We start from the raw sequence: 22,208 nt of genomic DNA, 5'->3' as shown, positions 1-22,208 counted from the left end.
GACTTCATAATGCTGTTAACTTGCTCCACCAATCCAGAAGCCTCAGGTTAAACTGCAATTTAATCTTTGCTGTACGTGTAATGCTGCACATAATAATTTTAGGATCTCACTGTTGAAGTGTGTCCCTAGGTCTGACTGTAGAGAAGTTGGGAATCCAAGACTAGGGATCAGCTCTCTAAGAAGTGCTTAATTTTTGCTTGTTGTTTCCGGTGCCGATGACCAGCACTTATTTTTGAGGGCCGGCACTTATTTTTCAGCCTCAAGCATTTACTGCGAGCAAAAGACACATATGGGAAAGACGAAGGAAGAGAAAAACGAAAAAGCGTCACAATGGGAGAAAGCAGCAAGAGTGCGTTGAAGGGGCAGGGGTTGTCTCCAAATGGATTGAAGAGGCCTGAGATGGCTTCAGGATTACTCTGCCTCAGTATTCCGTGTTCACACATTTATCTGAAGCTGCTACATGTTTAAGAGAAGGGCTTTGGGCACCAACAATTGTTTATTTACAAATTATGCACTGTCTCTAAGTAACAACTTTGCTACTGTGAGACTATCATTTCTCCTAATAGGGTAAGCTTCAACCCAATGAGAGAAAATGCACACAACATCCAAAATATATCTCATTCCATTGCATACAGGTAACTTGATGAAGTCTAACTGCATTCTTTTAAAGGGTCCTCCTGATCTGCCTATGTGTAATTACTGTGTGCTTCCCTACATTCATCTGTTGGCAGGTGACACATCTGTGACCCACAGCTTCTGCTATCAGTCTGAATCTGGAGTTAAACCATGTCTGGCTAAAGGTTCTGATCATTGTGTCACAATCTATATAAGTCTGTTCATGATAGTGTCTAGCCATGGGAGGTAACAAACTATGGCGGTCATTCTGACCGCGGTGGGCGGCAGTCGCCGCCCGCCATGCGGTCACCGCCAAATGGCCGCTCCGCGGTCAGGAGACCGCGGATGCCATTCTGGCTTTCCCGCTGGGCCGGCGGGCGACCGCCAAAAGGCCGCCCGCCGGCCCAGCGGGAAAGCCCCTGCAACATAGAAGCCGGCTCCGAATGGAGCCGGCGGTGTTGCAGGGGTGCGACGGGTGCAGTAGCACCCGTCGCGATTTTCACTGTCTGCTATGCAGACAGTGAAAATCTTCATGGGGCCCTGTTAGGAGGCCCCTGCACTGCCCATGCCAGTGGCATGGGCAGTGCAGGGGCCCCCAGGGGCCTCACGACACCCGTTCCCGCCATCCTGGTTCTGGCGGTGTAAACCGCCAGAAACAGGCTGGCGGGAAGGGGGTCGGAATCCCCATGGCGGCGCTGCAAGCAGCACCGCCATGGAGGATTCCCTGGGCCAGGGGAAAACCGTCGGGAAACCGCCGGTTCCCCTTTTCTGACCACGGCTTTACCGCTGCGGTCAGAATGGCCCTGGAAGCACCGCCAGCCTGTTGGCAGTGCTTCCGTTGCCCTCCGCCAGGGTTGGAATGAGGGCCTATATGCCGACACATCTCTTCCATCACTTCCAACCCAAATATAATTTTCATCTCTTTAGACACATCCTGCTCTAACCCAACTCTGCTGTTCCTCTCCCTTCACTTCTTCCTGCAGTCTTTTAACTTCTTCCCATGTATAAACAGCAGTTTTGGCTTGTCTCACCATTTGATTATTTGTTCCACTCTCTACTAAACGAAGTGCAGCTTAAAGCACAATATTTCGTCACTTTGTCTGCATAGGTATTTCCCAAAGTTACAAAATCAGTAGTCCTTCGGTGTGCGGCACATTTCACAACAGCAATTCTTGCAGGCTATAGGATGGTGGCTCTCTATACGGTGCACACAAAAAAGTACACCGTGCAGAGAGTCAAGTGGATCCCCAGTTGGTTGACAGAGGCAAAAGTAGATAATGCCAATGCTCTCTTTTGTGTTTAGAGTGGACGAGCAGTTAGGCTTATCACTGGTCAGTGCAAAGCACTCACAGAGGTAATAAATGAGACACACAAAGAATAAATCCAAGACCAAGTTCGAAAAATAACACTTCTTGTTATATTTGTTTTGAAACAAAGAACTTCGTAAAAGAGTAAGTACTGCTTTCATTATTATTTCTTACAGATGAGTAAAGGGTTCCAAACAGTGCACCTTTACGCACAATGCAATACTATGGAATGAAAGTCAGTAATGCATAAAGGTAAACCAGGTCTTAGGGATCCGAGCCGAGCGTCTCGGATGCAACGTGGATAAGACGGCTGGGCTCTGTGTTCAAAGATGCTCCTCGTAGGTAGGGGCAACAGCTGGCAGGGGCAAAATTAAGACTGCTGGGTCACTCATGAAGTGGTTCTGATGTCCCCCGATGGCTGGTTGGCCCAGGTGCAGTGGGAATCCGGAATGGACTCTCACTGTTGGTGCTTGGTGCAGGGCGTCCAATACCCCAGGGATTGGTGCTGCGTGGCTCTGGTTGGTCCTGGTGTCATCACTCTTGATAGGAAGACAGTCCTGGTCCTCCAGAGCACGGGTACTTCCTCCGGGTCATCTGTGGCGTAGGTCTGGGATGGGGAGTTGCAAGGGGGTGGGACTGGACTCTGCTTTTCGGTGCCTGCAGACTATAGATAAGTAGGTCCTCTACTCCAAGGGAGACTGGTGGCAATTTGCAAGATGCTGGCAGACTACCTGAAGCTTTGGTAGTTCTCCAGCTTTGCAGGACGAGTCACTCTGACGCGCTTGTTGAGAGAGCCATCAAATCTGAGTTCTTGGGTTTAGGGGTGCCACATAAATACTCAACGTAGGGCCATTAATAGGAGTGCCAGGTAGCAGCTAATGGGTTGCCTACCTTTAGGGTGACTACACCCTCTATATGACCACTTCCTCTGGGAAGTGCTCATAATCCTGACCCTAGAATGCTAATTCCGTCCAAAACAAGAGGGAGGAATTTGAAAAGTGGTGTCCACATCAGCTGATCCACCTTAGGGGTAGGACTGGCATGATGTGGGCACACCTCCTAATCTTAATATTTTTCCAGCCTGTCTTGCTGCCAAGAAATGGGGTCAGGACAGGAGGATGGCCTTCTCTGCCATCTGAAGAGTCCTGGGTTGCATAACAAAGGCGGCTGGTCCTTTGAAGCTTCACGCCCTGGAACGTAAATCCTTCCTGAAAAGATGTGATAACATCTCTGCCTCGCACAAGCTTTGTTCCTGGCGTCCGAGAGCTCTGTATCTCACCTCAGGAGGTTAGAAATCTGTCTAGGGTAGCTGTGCTGGTTTAGGCCAGTCAGTCAACACAATAGCAGTCGGGTAGGTTTTCAGGGGGCACCTCTAAGGTGTCCTGTTGGTACATGCATAAATAAATCCATCACTGGATTCTGTGAGGGTTTATAAATACAAGATGTTTGATACCAAACATCCCTATGCTTAGAGAAGCCATCATGTAGCTGGGGAACTCTTATTGACCAGTGTCCAGCACACGTACTTAAAATGGCTTCCTTGTCCACTTACAATGTCTAAGTATCGACATTCACAATGACAGTCTGCATAGGTTTGGTGCTGAGTCCCTCAGACTGGCACAAGATGTGCTGCAGCTCTAACGGGCCCTTTTCAGTACCCATGCCCCAGGTACCAGTGGTACCATTTACTAGGGACTTACAGAGGTGAAAAAGGGCCTGGTCACTTGGGGATCAGGTGACCAGGTGTCTTGTTTTGGGCAAGAAACACTGGGAACTGGTTAGCAGGAACTCAGTGCACTTCAGTCAAAGTTGCATCCAAAAAACAGGCAAAAAGAGGAAGGTAATTCATCCAGAACCAAGCTCTCTACACAGGAAATTGTACAGCATTCAATAAATGATAGACTTTATCCCCATTCCTAATTGGTGAGCCAGAAGAGGTCATAAATCCTCTCTGGGACCATAACTGTCCAAAGTCCTGAACGCCACCAGAGCCATATTGACTATCAGTGAAAATTGTCACTTTCAGTTGTTCAGAAATAGAGCATGCTCTAGTAAGAGCAACTAGTTCAGCAACTTGGGCAGAAAAGACTCCTTGAAGCCAAGAAGCTTTGATCACACCTGAGACTGTGCAAACTGCATAACCAGTTCTGTGTTCCATTTTTATCTCTTAAACAGGAGCCATCAACAAATATGGCATAGTCATTTTCAGTAAGGGGAATATCTTGAATATCAGGTCATGGCTAGGTGCATAGTTCAGTAACATCGAGACAGCCATGCTGAAACTCATCAGTACCATCCTTTACTTTTTCTACAGAGGTAGGCAACAAGTTTGAAGGATTTAACACAGTACATCTCTTCAATGTAATATTAGGAGAGAAGAGGATGACTTGTTCATAATGTGTAAAACGCGCACCAGTGAGATGTTGGGTCTTGGTTCAGGTTAACATTTCCACTGAGTGATCAATAACAATGCCTTTGCACTGTTCAATGCTGGTGCCCAAGGCTGCAACTGCCTTTAAACAGCTAGGCAAAGCAGAAGCCACAGGATTAAGAGTGGCAGAAAAATAAGTCAGAGGCCTGTTTGCACCTCTGTGCAACTGAGTCAAAAGTGAGAGCGCATCCCTCCCTCTCAGCAGACCGAAGAAAAACATTTGTTATAATCAGGCATTCCCAGAGCAGTGATAAAACTGAGATTTTCTCTCAGCTCTATAAAGGCGTATTTGCAGTTGTCATCAAATGGTACTGAATAAGTCACATCTGTGTGTCAGCCTCTATAAAGGCTTGGCCAAAAGGGAAGAGTTTGGAATCCACTGACGACAGTAGCCAACCATTCCCAGAAACATTCTGACTTCTTTTTGAGTGGTAGGGGGATTCATTTTCAAAATTGTTGAGATTCTGTCTTGCAACAGCTTCCTTGCACCTTTCTCAATGTGGTGATCTAGGTACAAAACTTCTTTCTTATAATACTGTAGTTTTGCCGGAGAAACTTTATGTCAAAGGGCAAGTGTGTTTTTGTACAGTCATCTTGAGTGATTTATGCTGCTAACAGGTCATCAATATATTGAACCAAGACTGAATGATAGGGCATTTTAAGGGTCTCCAGATTCTTTTTCAAGATCTTGTTAAAAATTGAGGGGTTCTTTGTATACCGTTTTGGACCTCAGTTCCATGCCAAAACATGACAGCCAAACTGAAATGTGAAGAGAAACTGTCTCTCCTCATGCAATGGTATAGAGAAAAATGCTTGGCAAAGGTCAATCACAGCATACCATTCTGCTTCACATGGAATGTGGAAGAAAATCACTGCTGGATTCAGTAACACAGGACAACATGGGACAAAACGTTTGTGTAATTCCTGCTACTGTCTTGGATGTCCTGTTATGTTGGGGAACTTTCAGGTACACTGCATTTGGCTTCACTGTTATCTTTACGGGCTCAACTCCCTTAATGAGTCTTATCTCTTTTCCTGAAAAATTCTTCAGGTGACAACGAGATCCTCGGGCACATAATTACATGTCAGCATTGGGTACTATGTGACACTCAGGTACTGAATTACAATTTTAGATGGTATTTCTTCATCATTTGTCTGGATTGCAATTCCGTGGGGCATGCAGCCAATGTAGCAATTTAGCTTACACAACAAGTCACGATCAAACAAGCTCACAGGGCTTAAATCGCATTGATGCTCATTTTCCAAGGTACCTATTTTTTAGGAACGGATTCTGTTACTGGTTTGGACAATTGTTTATTGGCGACTCCTGCAACCTAAATTCTCCTTCCTGAAAGGGGAAAATTTGGTGCTGCTGCTGTCCTGACAGTGGAGCGTGTAACTCCAGCGTCAACCAGAAATGACACATGATGACCCATTACTTCCGCATCTACGTAAGGACCACGTTGATCTACTTTTAAGGAATCACCTAACATTTAATCTTCATCATCTGAGCAATCCAAATTAATAATTTCTGCAAAATCCTCATCACTCAGATTTATAAGGGGATACTGTGTTGTCAAAAAATTTGATTCTACATTTCCAACCTGATTTAAATTCTCCTGGGAAACAACTGTCTGCTGCTGCGCCATTGGAGCTTGTGGTATCTGCATCTGCTGTCCTTGTAGCACACTTACATTTTGCATTCAGGGTCTTTAAACTCTATTTGAACTTGATTATTACTGTGTGTCTGCATCACATTTACATTTTGCATCTTTGTTATCCATATTAAGAGGACATTACTGCATCCAGTGTCCCAAATTTCCACACGCATGACACATATTAGTTCTCCTCAAGGTCTGGGCATCTGCAACAACTTTACTCTGATCAATCTGAACAGCACATCTTCTACCTATAGGCTTTAAAACATTAGGTCCCTGCTGTTGCATTTTGTATACCAACAGTTTTCACCGCCATTTGCGGAATTTGACTAGCTTTCTGTGCAGCTTCCTATTGCATAACCATAACCTTCTCCTTCAGCCTTTTCTGCCTCAACTCCAACTCATCAATGAAATACTTTACGTAACGCAGGAGTTCCTCTACTGTGTTTTTCTGCCATCATATCAAATACTGCTGAATTATTTCACTTATCTCTGGTTTAATTTCTTGCACAAATCTGAACACAAAATAACCCAAATCTTTATCTCCTATAGTCTCTGTGCCACTGTAATGTTTGAAAGCCTGCAACAATCTCTCAAAATAGGAATGGAGCGACTCCATAGATGCCTGAGTAGTGAACCTCCAACAGATCCATTAACAGGCACCTCGTCTGAAGAGATGAAGAAGAAGAAAACAAGGTTATTGGCTTTCTGAGAGACAAAGTGTCCCTGAAAGATAGTGATTGGGGCACTGTCAATTTTCACCCAATCACTATCTTTCAGGGACACTTTGGGGGTCATTCTGACCCCTGGCGGGAGCACCGGCAACAGGCTGGCGGTATCCCGCAGAGCATACTGACCGCGGCGGTTTGGCCGCGGTCAGAAGAGGAAAACCGGCGGTCTCCCGCCGGTTTTCCGCTGGCCAAAAGAATCCTCCATGGCGGCGCAGCTCGCTGCGCCGCCATGGGGATTCTGACACCCCATACCGCCATCCTGTTCCTGGCGGCTCTGCCGCCAGGAACAGGATGGCGGTATGGGGTGTCGTGGGGCCCCTGGGGGCCCCTGCAGTGCCCATGCCAATGGCATGGGCACTGCAGGGGCCCCCGTAAGAGGGCCCCACTATGAATTTCACTGTCTGCATTGCAGACAGTGAAATTCGCGACGGGTGCAACTGCACCCGTCGCACCTTCCCACTCCGCCGGCTCCATTCAGAGCCGGCGTCCTCGTGGGAAGGTTGTTTTCCACTGGGCTGGCGGGCGGCCTTTTGGCGGTCGCCCGCCAGCCCAGTAGAAAACCCAGAATCACCGCAGCGGTCTTACGACCGCGGTGCGGTATTCTGAAGGGGGGAACTCTGGCGGGCAGCCTCCGCAGCCCGCCAGAGTTAGAATCACCCCCTTTGTCTCTCAGAAAGCCAATAACCTTGTTTACTTCTTCTTCATCTCTTCAGACGAGGTGCCTGTTAATGGATCTGTTGGAGGTTCACTTTCTAGCCAATCAGCAAACCCTTTGCACTACATCCACAAGTCACTTGGAAATACAATGTCATGCAACGTATTCAAATCTTCTCACAGGTATTTCAAAAGTGTCACAAACCTTTCTGTCTGCTTATACCACTACACTGAATTTTCTCTCAATTTCGAGTAATCGTTTGCAAATGACAAAATGTTACTTCGACTCCAATGTACATGAACATAACCTCCCCTTTAAATTTCTCTCATTGGATGTATTTACACATTAACCTCAGCTTGATTTACTTCTGCCAGAGGCACATCTGGTTTTGTTTTCTTCTAATTTCTTTTCTTCCCTCATCTAACTTGCCACCTATCTAAAGTTCCCCATTTCTGACCCTACATGATTAATTCTCTAACTTGCAATCGCATTCCAGGAGATCTCATGCGTATTATATCCTTGTCACTCCTTGAACTCCAATCTTTATTTTCTCTTTAAAGGCTTCAATTTCTCTAAATCAACATCATACTTTTCTGCCACGTCAGACAATGTTTCATGAGCCTGTCCTGCATTTTTGGGAATGTCTTTGTACATGAACCTCAGTTAGTCCTCTGAGTAAATATCTGATTGGACTGTGTCTAAAATTCCTAATATCATTTCATTTCATTCAATTCCAATTTCAATCTGGACACATTCAGTGACCTATCTCTCTTAACAATGTTGACTGCCTTTGCACTACAATTTGCTAACCTGTTGCACCTTCAGGACTCAAATTATTTAGCCAATCATTTAATTGCTGTGGAGTAAAGTCTCTCAAACCTACTGGATTATTGTATAACACTTCTGCTCTTGAAGGTCCTGCAATTTGCTGATTCGAGGTACTTACAAGAGACATGTTTTCTGGTGTGTTAAAAGGTATTCTTCCTCGTGGTGTACTGCAATTAACATTTGGCATCTGCTCTGACCTGCGCACAAAATATGGTGAGGATCGCTGAGGAAACCTCTCATCAGGACTAAAACCTACCTGAGTTGTCATTGAAGTTGGATCTGAAATCCATGTAGGGGTTAATGGCCTCGGAAGATAATGAATTCCTCCCATTCCCCCCATTGCTGAATCATCTGAATATACTGATCTTTGTACAATGTTCCATAGGTTGAAACTGGAGAAGCGTGACGTTTAATGAGTGCTCACTGCTTCCAGACATACTTGAAGCATTGCTTCCAGACATACCTGGAGCATACAAAGTAACAACTGGGCCTATAGTTATGTGAACTCTTAATGCATCTGGACCAATATAATTCATCTGGTTCTGCGGAATTGTCATTCCTACACTTTGTCCTGACGAGGTAGTACTGAAACTTTGGGCCAGATGTAGCAAAAATAAAAATTGCGACTCGCATTTTGCGAGTTGATGCGACTCGCAAAATGCGAGTCGCAAATTGGAATGTCAGAAAAAAAAGCGATCCGATTTTGCGACTCGCAGCCGGACTCGCAACGCTGTGTGCGAGTCCGCAGTTTGCGAGGTCGCTGTTTGCGAGTGTGCAAAAAACGAACTCGCAATTAGCGAGTGGGTGTCGCAAATTGCGATTACCTTCAAAATTGCTTGCAGGTGCAGCAGAACACTCCAGAAAGCATACCAGAACACTCTGGAAACACTTCCTGGCACATGATGATGACATCACAGCCAGGAAGTTAACAAATACACCTGGGAGGAGGGCTCAACAGTGAGCAGTGTCTCTGCCACTGACAGTAGGGTGCTGAGGAGTGGTAGGCACAGCACCATGGACGCAGCAGGGACCAGCCAGGCTGGCAGGAGGGGCAGGAGATCATAGATAACAGCCAGGACAGATTAATGTGGCACATGGCGTTAATGTGCCACATGACTGGTTGGCATTTTCCTGCCCATGGACAATTTCAACTTGTATATAGTTTCTCCATGACATTAATAAAACAGTTATTTTTGTTCCACTTAACAAATGGTTAATAGGTGAGTATGGTGGGAGTTGACACGTACCATCCAAAATATTGCGTTGCAATGTGGTCCCGTCTCAGTCTGCCTTGATTAGCTAGACTCCTATCCCCATGATGGCGATGTGGTTGTTCTTGCTCTTCATCATCAGGATCTGGGTCTGCAGGGGTGAGAGGTAGCCCACGTCGGGTGGCTATGTTGTGGAGGATGGCGCATGCGACCACAATTTTGAAAGCGGTAATGGGGGTGTATTGGAGGGCGCCTCCACTGCGGTGGAGGCATCTGAATCTTGCCTTCAGCAGTCCGAAGGTGCGCTCGATCAGGTTCCTGGTCCTCTTATGCGCACTGTTGTATTGCCTCTCTGATTCAGTTCTGGGTGTTAAAAACGGAGTCATGATCCAAGGCCTGAGAGCATATGCACTGTCACCTGTTGGGCACAAAAGTACACGGTTAGGAAGTCCAGATTGTCGTGCACAGTGACCTGTGTGTATGTCTGCAAGTGTCTGTGGCTCTACCTAGGAGGTAACCGTCTCCAAATTCCCCATGTTCCAGGCGTTGATGTATCCCACTATGCCTAAAAATGTATGAGTCATGGGTACTGCCAGGAAACTTAGCTACGATGTCCGTGATGACATAATGGGCATCACAAACAACCTGTATGTTGAGTGAGTGGGTACACTTCCTGTTGCGGAAAATGTGTTCCAGATTAGCAGGGGGGCATATTTGAATGTGTGTCCCATCTACACACCCTATGACATGAGGAAAGTGGGCAATGCGGTAAAAGTCCAGCTTGGTGCTGTTAATTTCTGCCTCATTCCTTGGTAAGTATATGAAGTGAGGCATGTGGGTGACTAAGGCATCTAGGAATGCCCTGAGGAACCTTGACACTGCACTTTGGGATACCCCACCTGCCACGGCAATGACCCCCTGATAGCTCCCTGAGGCCAAGAGGTGCAGTGCGCATAGTACTTGCACATGCGTAGGGATGGCGCAGCCACATAGAGTCTTGTGTTCTAGCTGTGGTTTCAGTAAATCTATTAATTATAGAATGGCTGCGCTGCTAAGGCGGTATTTGTCATAGATCTCCTCTTCAGTTTGCTGAAAAAGAGTCTGCCTGGTTCTATATATCTTCTCCTGTCTGTGGCCCCTCCTCCTCCTCTGCTGGGCTGCGTAGACTCTCCTCCTCACTGTTATCAGGTATATCTCCGCCATCTTGAGTAACCCAGATGCCTTCTGGGTCCCCTTTTATACTTTGGTAATGGTTACCACCTGCTCTGAGTTAGTGGTAAATGGGACATGCAAACTGGGCTTTTTGCGACTAGTCGCAATTTGCGAGTTGCAATTGCATATGGGTTGCGACTCGCAAATTGCGACTTGCAATTTGCGGGTCGCAAAATGGGGTCGCACCGGATGCGATTCGCAAACGGGTCCCATCGCTTTTTGCGAGTCGGAAATGGGCTTTTTGCATCCCATTTCCGATTTTGCACTGTCGCAAATTGCGATTCGGCCCGTTTGCGAGTCGCAATCGTTTGCTACATCTGGCCCTTTGTCCTGTTTGAGTCAGAGAAACATTTGGACTGAATATTTGCACATGTTGACTTAGATAACATTTTTCGCAGACTGATTCAGGTCAAAAGTCAAAAGACACCTTATGTGGCTGATCCACATAAGGTGTCTGCACTGACGGATTCATGTTAGCATTCAGTACAATCTGATTCACATTGAGAGTCTGTACTGGCTGAATTGCGCTAAAACTCTGAACTGGTTGATTCACACTAAGAGTTTGTCCTAATGAATTCACAGGTGTACTTGTTACTATCTGATTTGGGGTTTGTGCAACTGAAGCAGTCAGCACATAAAGGTTACATCTTGTGCAGCTTCAGTTGGTGTTCCTACTTCTACGATGTAGAGGCGAGCGATTTAGCAATATCTGATTTACAAATTCATAATCCGAATCACTCTCAGAAGCCTCAGCCTTTTTCTTTTCAATATCTGTTGCCTGTTCTGTTTTCTTTGTCTTCCTCTTACTCTTTGGTTTAGTGTTTTCTCCTTCTTCACTAGAAATAGCTGGATACCATCTAGTTTTCTCAATAATTTCTGCTCGTTATCCCATCTTGCCTCTACAATTGTCTTTAATGCTCTCTGCATTGTATTCTCATATTTGTCAGTTTCTGTCAGGCTATGTTACCAAATATTAAGTGCTTCAAATTGTGCAGGTCTCGGAGGCGGTTTCATCTCATAAAGTTAACACCTCAGGTTCTCAAGAATTCTTACATTAAAAGTTCCACAATGAGGAAATGCTAATGCACCTTCGTTCTCAGTAATTTTGTTCCATTGCTCAAGCCACAAACATCTATGAGGACCTTTTTGGGACATGACATAATGATCTGGAGTACCTTTGGGTGAAGTATCTATACCCTCTCTCACTGGAATAAACTTATCTCCTCTCAGTGCACTTTTCAATGCTTAAAAGAACTTAATTTTCAGGCAACATCAATAAATCACACTAAGGGCCTGATTTATGAAAAGTTAGCTCCGCCTTAGCATAATTTTTTGATGCAAAAGCAGCGCAAAGTTGAAAAATATAATTATGTCATATTTTGTAGGTTTGCACCACTTTTGCATCAAAAAATGACGCTAAGGTGGCACGAAGTTTTCATAAATAAGGCTCTAACAGGATCATTACGACCTTGGCGGGCAGCTACAGCCGCCCGCCAGGCGGTAACCGCCGTGCGGCCGCCAACCCCCATTATGACATTCCCGCTGGGCCGGCATGCGCAAACCAAGGTTGCGCCCGCCGGTCCTGTGGGGATGAGGCCGCAATGGAGCCGGTGGTGTTGCGGCCGTGCGACGGGTGCAATGCAGACAGTGAAAAGCTGGCCGGGGCCCTGTTAGGGGGGCCCTGCACTGCCCATGCCAGTGGCATGGGCAGTGCAGGGGCCCCCAGGGGCCCCAGGACACCCCTTACCGCCAGCCTCTTCCTGGCGGTGCAAACCACCAGAAACAGGCTGGCGGTAGGGGTGTCATAATCCCCAGGGCAGCGCTGCCCTGGCGGATTATCACCGCCGGGGCTAAAACGGCGGGAAAACGCCGGCCGGAAGCACCGCCAGCCTGTTGCCGGTGCTTCCGTCCTTTTAGCCCTGGCAGTCTCGGACCGCCAGGGTCAAAATGACCCCCAAAGTGTTTTGTTTGAAACAGGAAGTAAACTTCAATCCCACAATCCTCTTTTTGATTTTTTCAACCATTAGCAATGCTGCACTGTCCACCAACACCAGCCCGACTTCACACCAACCGACCTATACCAGTGCGGTACACAATTAATGTCAATTTAACTCCTTGCAGCAACTAACCCTCCTTTAGAGTTTCTCTCACACAGTCACCTTTCAAGCAAACCTAGTGGAAATTAGTGTGAACAAAAACAAACCAACAGCCTGTCTGCTCACTACAGGATAGGGTAATCAAACTCTTCAAAGCAGTACAGAGATACGCTTTCTGACTATAGCTTTCACAATTATACAACGAATGAAACCTGACCAGCACATCTCACTCTGGTTTATACAGATTCTCCATGTGCACTCAGGATTAACTTAATACCAACCAAACCCACACTCAGTCAAGGAAAACGTTTGCCACTGTCGATGACATCTCAAAACAATAAATTAACAAAGTGTCTTCTACACTTGTCGGTAATCCTGGGATCTAAGGCCACGACGGGCCCGTCAACAACAAATGCAGACTTTCTTTTAGCAACAACCACACAATTGCAGAAACTCCGCATAACACTTCACAACAGTACACTTTACAGCAATCTCAGGCCAAAAGCAATGTAAGTGCAAATCCTATGAATACTCAAACATCTGTCTTTAGCAGGAACAACGCTGGAACTTCATCAATCTTCAGAACGAATCATGGGACAGAGTTCAGGGTGGGCACAATTTTTATTGCGCATGACAATAATCCTATCGCCCTAACAGTATGCCTAACTCTAGTGTCTAACCCCCTTTGTGGGAGAAACCAGACCTCTGCTTCCAGATTTGATTCAGCATGTTCCTTTGCAGAATTATGCTTGGACGGGGTCAATGGATCTTTTCATCTAGCAAAAGGGAGCAGAGACAAGGGCATCAAAACTTCAACAATGAATTAAGTCAACTGTGTGACTCATTTAGACACACAAAGAATACTCGAAGCTGAAATAAAGATATATATATAGATTAATGCTCAGAGTAACATAGATAATTATCAGATCAAGACTATAAAGATACAAAATCATGAGAGGTTGTCCAAACCTCCTAAAGAAGTTCAAACAAATTAACATCAAGAATACTAAACATTAGATGAGAGCTACACACAGAGGCAGTAAGAAAATGTGAAAAGGAGAAAACAAATGCTGTCTATTCCTGTTAATCATTTAGCAATCCTAATTCTGCAGTTCTAATAACCTGGGCAGGGGAAACCGTACGAATTAGCAAATCCATTTAGCATGTGCAAGGGCAAGCACATGTATGCAACAAAACAAAAAGGACAAAAAGAATTTGGAAAAACGAAATCTGGGGAAACAAGGAAAAAAGTTGACAAAAATAAGTAAAAAAGGAAGGCAAAAGCATTTCAGAAGCTTGATCAAAAGTGTTCTTATCTGAGTCATAGGAATGATCTGTAAGTATCAGCAAGGCATTTTACAGGTGCAAAAGCCAGAGAGGACTATACCTCTCAGAGTCCATGAGATTCATCCAGCGGTGAGACGAGGGGAAAATCTCCTTTGCAGGGTCCTGAGTAGGACTCTGCTGCATAGCCATCTGTGGAACAGTATATTAAAGTTCATACGGCAAAATGATTTGTCCATCCATCACTCCATATGATGCAAAAGGTGAAACTGTCCAAAAGCAAGCAGTCATACTACTCAGACTGCAACATCAATGAAAGCTCTCAGGTTCTTTATGTCAAATGACTTCCATCTTAGATCATCCATGCAAATTGAAACATTTGTATTCATATTTCATATTTACTCCAGAGTTCCTGTTTATTTGGTGTTCAAGGTTTAATTCCCAAGCTCAGAATGCAAAAAATAATAAAGTATCTTTATATAAGCTACCATTCCCATGAATGTCTGCTAGCAAGAATGACTAAGCATTTTCTGCACAGTCACAAACCAGGCCCTTGCAGGTCTCACTTAGGCTAATGCAAGTGAATTAAAGAAGCACATTCATTTATGCATTTTATATACATTTAGGGCCAGATGTAGCAAACGGTTTGCGACTCGCAAACGGCAAAAAACGCCGTTTGTGAGTCGCAAACCTGAGTTTGCTATGCAGAAATGTATTTTGCGAGTCGGGACCGACTCGCAAAATGCATTTCAGAGTCGCAAATAGGAAGGGGTGTTCCCTTCCTATTTGCGAGTCGTAGTGGTATGCAACTCCATTTGCGACAGCGTACGCGGTCGCAAATGGAGTCGCAGTTACCATCCACTTGAAGTGGATGGTAACCCACTCGCAAACGGGAAGGGGTCCCCATGGGACCCCTTCCCCTTTGTGACTGGACCCCATATTATTTTTTCAGGGCAGGTAGTGGTCCAAGGGACCACTACCTGCCCTGAAAAAATTCCGAAACAAAAGGTTTCGGATTTTTTTTTAAGTGCAGCTCGTTTTCCTTTAAGGAAAACGGGCTACGCTTGAAAAAAAAAAACTGCTTTATTTACAAGCAGTCACGGACATGGAGGTCTGCTGACTACAGCAGGCCTCCATGTCAGTGAGTGCCCATAGTCGCTATGGGGCCGCAATTTGCGACCCACCTCATTAATATTAATGAGGTGGGTCTTTGCGAGCCCATAGCGATTCGCAGACGGTGTCTGAGACACCGTTCTACATTGCAAATTGCGAGTTGCAATTTGCGAGTCGCTCGGACTCTCAAATTGCAAGTCGCAATTTGCAAAGTACCTACATCTGGCCCCTAGTTTTCTAGACCATGAATTAAATATTAATAACCTACCGGATTTGTTCATGTTACAGTAAATTCAAAACAAAAGACTCTGTTGACCCTTTCATGAAACTTTAATGTATTACTTCATTCTCTATATTTGCATGCCACTTTTAAAATATTTCTTACGTGAAACCTATTATTGTTTTGGTGCAGACGGTTAAATAACATCATGACATACTGTAAAAACAAATTCATTGTTAAAACTTGAAGTTAAAGCACTCGCTATACCACATTACTTTCAAATATTGACCTAGAGTGCACATCAAAATGGCTTTCCGATGCACTACTTTACAACTAAACTATTAGTACCTTGAGTAACATAATGCATAAATAGTCACATATAGATGAGCAAAGTGACACGAGGTACTAAAGTTTCTGCTACAGCAGTGTTATGAGGATCTACTATGATGAGGCAATGAAAGGCCTTGGAGGGGGTTTCCTGGGTGCAGCTTGGAGACAGCTTTGGAGGTGACAGGAGGGAGGACTTTGCCAATGATTGAACGGTTCAGCTTGTGGGTGCATGGTGCAGCTGAACGATGAGGCCCTGATAAGGATGGCAGGCGAACCGGAATCGAAATGAGGTAAAGGAAATTTGATGTAGTTATAGAGAAAGGGGAAAGTGACATTAAGAGAGTTGAATGACAGAGGGAAAAAAATGGGGCAATATTTAGGAATATTTTGGAAAGCATACTGTATTCATGGGATGGTTTTCAATGACTGAAATGCATTGTCAGGGAATGTTATTATTAATACAGACCTGTCTCATTAAAGTGACCTTCCTTTTCCTTGTCACTTTGTCATGGTTTGCGTCATCTTGCCAAGAATAGGATGGGTTATTTTTACTGTACCAGGGACAGAAGTCAAATGGTGAAACACTTGAATTTTGTAGAGGGTTTGTGGAGTGGAATTTAAGAGATTCTGCCCTTTCACATAATGTTTTGCCTAGCTGTAGGCCTCCGCATGCTTCAGAAGACATGTGTACATCCCTGAGTTATATTTGTAAAGTGACAGGTTTTTAGAAACTGGTAACTGAAAAAACCGGTGACAGTCCTACGACGAAGTATCTGATATAAAAAGGAATGGTTTCATAATATATTTTGCATAAAGTTGAATCTGTCTCCCTTTGCCTTTTTTATAGATATAAAGACAACGCATTGCGGTTGTCACGGATCCACCACGACCAACCCATGAAGCCACTGGACAGGGCGGTTTTCTGGATTGAGTTTGTGATGCGTCACAAAGGGGCAAAGCACTTGCGCCCGGCCGCACACAACCTGACGTGGTACCAGTACCACTGTCTGGATGTCATCGCCTTCCTTCTTGCCTGTCTGGTTACTGTTGTGTTCACCATCATGAAGTGCTGCATGTTTTTATGTAGGAAATGTGGGAGGATCGCAAAGAAGAAAAAAGACTGATTTTTTAGGCTGTAGTTTTATGTCAATTGCACATGTGATGCGATTTTTATAGAGCGAGCTGTAAAAGTACATTAGATATTTTTTATAGTAAAGATCTCCCGTTGATTAAAATAATTTCCATCCATCAATTTTTTCTTTCTCACGAATTGCCCACAGGATTAGAAATAATATTAATGTAAAAGGATTGAAGGTTTGTAGATATTTGGGAGAAAGTATGAAAGACATGTAATGCATCTGTCAAGGACGTTGTTGAAAAGTAAAAGGCTGCCACCACACAGTGTGCTAAAATTGATTTCTCAGTCTGACTGATTAAAACCTTTGTCTAAATCTGTGCATTTCCAATTTTTCATTCACAGAGGCATGTACAGAAATGAACTTCCTTCTTACGCACTATTTGTCTCCTTGGGGCTGTATACCTGAAATTCTGGGTTGGTCAAGCACCTCCTGAACAGGAGCGGTCTCACATTCCAGTCCTCTGTGTCCATGTGAGACAGGGACATAAAGCATTCTCATGGAATGACACTTGTAATGCCTCCGTCCTGGACAGGGTGGGCAGAAAAATCTTAATAGGAGTCTCATTGAGTAAAGAACCACGCATGCATTTAGAGGTTGCGTGCCATACTCTGGAAGTTTATGTACAATTTTGTTACACAGCATAGCACAGCATACCTGTACACAGCGACAGTCTTCCATAAATCAGAGTAATCCACATTCATAAAGGCAACATATAACCTCTCATCATGCCCTATTCTCTGAATCCCTTGTTGCTCTGGTGCGGTATCGCTCCTCCTTTTCTACTACACCCAGCATGGGCATCACCTCCCTCCTAGGTGTATACCCAGAAGTGGCGAACTCCTAGTCTAAAGTGGTGGCAGAAGAATAGGCAAAGCAGAAACTACCACACATGAGCAGGTAACAGGTCCATTCTTCCCAAGACCCTTTTTGGATTCCAGTAAATGTTGGCCCATGCTTAGTACTGTTGACTGGAAACATGAGGCTTCTAGCAGTGGCATAGGCGCAGCGTCCCACTATGTGGGAAACAATGTTCCAAGGCATTCACTCACAAATAATCCAGAGGCACAGGCTCATTGGCTCCTCTCCATCTTCTTCACCTGACCTGCAGCACCTTGATGTTTACAGTCCTCAAGCAAGAGATTTGACAAGCTTCCTGGAATGTTAATGTCTTATGCTTCTGATAGTCTCACCAATCAGAATTCAGCAGTACCCATCAATAATTCCCAAGCATAGCCACTTACGCTATCCTTCCTTTCTTGCAGAAGAGAGATGTTTTACCCCCAAACATGTGTCTTGAGCCATCTCTGCAAAAATCTGCACCTGCTTCCAACCAGCACTCTGTAGTCTCACTTATGCACTATCCAAGAAATGCAGCCCTGTACACAGGTATACTTAATCGCACTGACAGCAATAAAAATATAACAATTTTGTAAATCATTTTCCCACATCATACAACATTGAGGCCCTCCGCCGCCCGCCACGGTTGGACCGCTGAGCGGCCACCTATGCGGCCGCAAACCTGCCGGCCGCATTACAACATCCCTGCCGGCCCAGCAGGGATGTCGGGCGTAACATTGCAGCTGGCTCCTAATGGAGCGGTGCAGACAGTGAAAAGCAGGGTGGGGCAGTGCCTGGGGGCCCCTGCTCTGCCCATGCCGAGTGCATGGGCAGTGCAGGGGCCCACAGGGGCCCCGCAACTCCCCTTCCCGCCAGCCTTTCCATGGCGGCTGGCGGGAAGGGGAGTCTTAATCCCCAAGGCAGCGCTACAAGCAGCGCTGCCCTGGTGGATTCTAACCGCCGGGACGACTATGGCGGGAAGCCGCCAGTCCCGACGGTGCGACGCGGTCATAATATGGCAATTTGTACCACCAGCCTGTTGGCAGTACAATCGCCAAAACAACCCTGGCGGTCTTTGACCGCCAGGGTTTTAATGAGGGCCTGAGTCTCTAATGCCACAAGTGCTAGTAAGTATGATGAGCTTATACTAATGTGGTTTCCTGCATGTTTATGTGGTAGACATGTATGGTATTTGGTTTCTCACAAATTTCTACCTTTACCGCTCATTTACACCTATGAGTAATACCACATGACATCATAGAAATTACAACCAGAAAAGGTCTCTTGGTAATCAAGCACCATACATCTATGAAACCATGAGATACAACATTAGAGCACACATTTTACAACATTTCAGGTAGGTCAGTCAAAACTATTTCATTTTAGTAAACTCTTACTAACAGTCAGCCTCCTTCATCCATTGATCTGTTGTTGTGCCATTCACATTTGTATTCCTCTCACTACAGTTTAGAGCATGAAATACTGGATTAGTTCACTTCAGTCATTAGCTAACTTCACTGTGAGTGACAGCAAGTTCTTTCAGTGGCAAGAATTAATGTGGGCGCTTTTTGAGACCCAAAACATATTTTAAGTTTAAGCCAATATGCTGTTATTTTTGATGGTGGTCCAGCAGTTCCTCCAAAAATAAAGTTTTACAAAAAACATGAGTAAACACAACCAGCATTGACAAAGCCAAAAGACTGACAGACAAGGCTTGAGCTATTGGCTTTGCCAATGTTTGCTTGTTTTGGGATTGTAAATTCTGACATGATTTTATGCTTCGTAGAAGCACTCATCATATTCATACAGTAGTTTTACTGCAGGACTAAGCATCCAACCCTAAATAAATTGCTTACATCTTAATTTATACATTTATTTTTTGTTTGTTTGTTCAAAACAGATTGGTAACAAGGACAAATGTGACTGTAAAGCCTGTTCTGGTTAAATTGGTCACAAACACTTAACTTTAAAATACCTTATGGGGTTAAGGCACCTGCTCCAGAGATCTTTGTGTGCCCAGCAAATCTCTGGGGGTATTAATAATGATAAGTTACATCTGGTGGTTAAAGCAGTTGCTGGTGACAACTGTGTTTTGTCTAATCACAGTTCAACTCATAAATTAGCATTCAGGGCTGACGTGTCTCCTGCAAACCACATTGTGTACCATGCAAATCACAGCTTTGTATTTTATGTAGATAGGTAAGTAAGCTCCTGCTTTTGACGCAGAGTTGCTTTTGTTACTTGCAGTTCATAAATTGCAATCCTCCTAATATAGCACAGTGAGCTGTGAACCAGCATCAAGGAGCTGCGTGCAAACTGCAACACATGGTTTTAGAATCTTCTTGTTTTTTCCTCAATCTATCATTATTACAAGTTTGCTAAAATAGTTCCTTGGGGTAATAATAAAGTCTTTTTACTACAGACAATTCCAAGTACTGTGTTATATTTTAAATCATGTCTTTGTGTTTTTCCTGACCCTGCACACTTAACATATAAGTCGACTAACAAAGTCAATGTGTCTCCTACACCTTGTAAACCCCATTGATTAATGTAACACGCATCGTGAATTCCACACATTTGATAAATTGTCAATGTATAATGTGTATAATGGATGTGTGTGACGTAAAGCTCTTTGGCACGCTACGTTGGTATAAGTAGCCCCTATTAGTGAATTAAATAAAAGAAAAGTTAGTGCTTTTAGATTGTTATCGTGTCACTACTCAGACAGACTGATACAACTGACATTCTTACAGTCCATGCATATTGCTTATATACAGGTGTTAAGCAAAGTTTTAAAAAAGCCTCCTTGTTTCCCTTAAGGACTTGTGATACCAAGCTGTGTGTCTTTGTTTCCCCCCAATGTATTAGCATCTAAGTGGTAGGTTTCAGGAAACTCCCAGCAAAGAGCATACTCGGACAAAAAGAGGGCTGATGGCCCCTTAAATTCAGCCTTTGTTTTAGGCCCAGCTGGAAGTAAAATAAGAATGCCCCTTCATCGCCTGCATGTTACTGCTCGTAACAGAAAGCAAACAACGTGCAAGCACGGCTGAATGAGTCTAGCAATAGAAGGGAAGCAACAACTTATCTGAAATTCATTATTATACAAAAATATTTAAGTTTTTACACCTCTAGCAGGCAAATGTTCAACATCCCAATTTGTTAGCAATCCCATTATTTCAATAATGTATCATATCCAAGTTAACAAAGTAATGGGTAACTCCATCCCTATTCATATTAGTGTAAGTCAAGTATTCCAAGTGGCTGTCAGTCCAATATTAAATCAAATGAGGACCCAATCCTGATATTATTCACAGCCAAATCTTTGTGAACTTGAGTTGTCACATTTCGGGCATCGTACCGCTTCTTCAGTGTTCTCGTATGTGTAACCATCCTAATGCTTTTACTATCAAGTACAAGCATTGAATGGTGATACATGCAAAAGTACATATGGAGTAGATCAGAAAAGGTTACTGACCTAAAAGTTGTAAGCTAAGTGTTTGGTCAGTACATCAAAAAAAACTCACACTGCTGAATGTGTTCCAGTGACAGCAAATTACACGGGGACAAATTTATCATTTATCTCTGGGTCCAGCCCAGATCCAGGTTCTGAACCACTAATATGTGCCAGATCCAAGATCCGGATAGTTCCCCCACGTTTTGCATGGTATAGTGTGCAATATAAAGATGGCATTGGATGCAGCCCGAGGAATTGCCGGTGGCTGAGATTAATTCAAGTATTCCATCCATCACTTTTTTGTATACTTTGATGTGTTGCATTAATTGGGAATTGATTGAAGCATTCCATCCATCACTTTTTTATATACTTTGACGTGTTGCATTAAGTGGGACAGGTAAGCCCTGATGTGGGCTCTGTGCACACTATGGGCCTGATTTAGAGTTTGAAGGAGGGATTACTCCATCACAAATGTGACAAATTCTAAATTAGGCTCTTAGTCTATTTCCCAGATTTGTCTCATGCTACATAAATGTAAAATGTTAAAAGCCATTATGGCAGTTGAATTCTAGGCCTTACCACTGACTTATTGAAACCCACTGCATTTTGCCTTCTACATTCCACCTTAATAGTTCAATAAACCTTCATGTTTTCTAAATTACTGGGTTTGATATCCCTTTTTGAGTCAATCAGTATTTATTGGTTTATATTAAAAATGGTGTTTTGAATCTCATCTTCGTGCCACATTTCCTCATCTATTGTTGAGGACAACGCTGTCTCTGCTCATGCATCAGTGCAATGATTATCATGTAGATTATCTGAGCAATAGCGTTTTTAATGGACCGTATGGGGAGGATTGAAGATAAATTAAAAGGTATGTCTTGAAACAATTTTTCTTCTTTGAATTCAATGATCTGGCCACATTGGATTATTTGCAGTGTTCTGGTGCTCCAGAGCTGCTATGAGTCAAGGAGTGTGAACATTAGCAAAGCAGGGTGCAGTATCATTGACTGTGGCACTCGCAAAGTAGTGCAATGTGGGATTGTAGTTTGGTAGTGCAAATCTGTTTGAAGAGATGAATTACATT

The 22,208-nt window shown here is 44.2% G+C and overlaps 1 protein-coding gene across 3 annotated transcripts in view; it reads left to right on the top strand.

Annotated features, from left to right (window-relative positions):
* LOC138296661 (UDP-glucuronosyltransferase 2A2-like) overlaps positions 1-20,093 on the top strand; it is a 426,472-nt gene extending 406,379 nt beyond the window's left edge. For all 3 annotated transcript variants that reach the window (XM_069236003.1, XM_069236020.1, XM_069236011.1), the window contains one exon: positions 16,539-20,093. In XM_069236003.1, the coding sequence (XP_069092104.1) occupies positions 16,539-16,815 (277 nt within the window). In that variant the 3' untranslated portion in view covers positions 16,816-20,093. The remainder of the gene's footprint in view (positions 1-16,538) is intronic.
* The last annotated feature ends 2,115 nt before the right edge of the window (positions 20,094-22,208 follow it).

The sequence above is a fragment of the Pleurodeles waltl genome, chromosome 1_2 (genome assembly GCF_031143425.1).
Source record: "Pleurodeles waltl isolate 20211129_DDA chromosome 1_2, aPleWal1.hap1.20221129, whole genome shotgun sequence".
Classification (NCBI taxonomy): Eukaryota; Metazoa; Chordata; class Amphibia; order Caudata; family Salamandridae; genus Pleurodeles; species Pleurodeles waltl.
The sequence above is the reverse complement of the archived record's forward strand: the minus strand, read 5'-3'. Positions and strand labels throughout refer to the sequence as shown.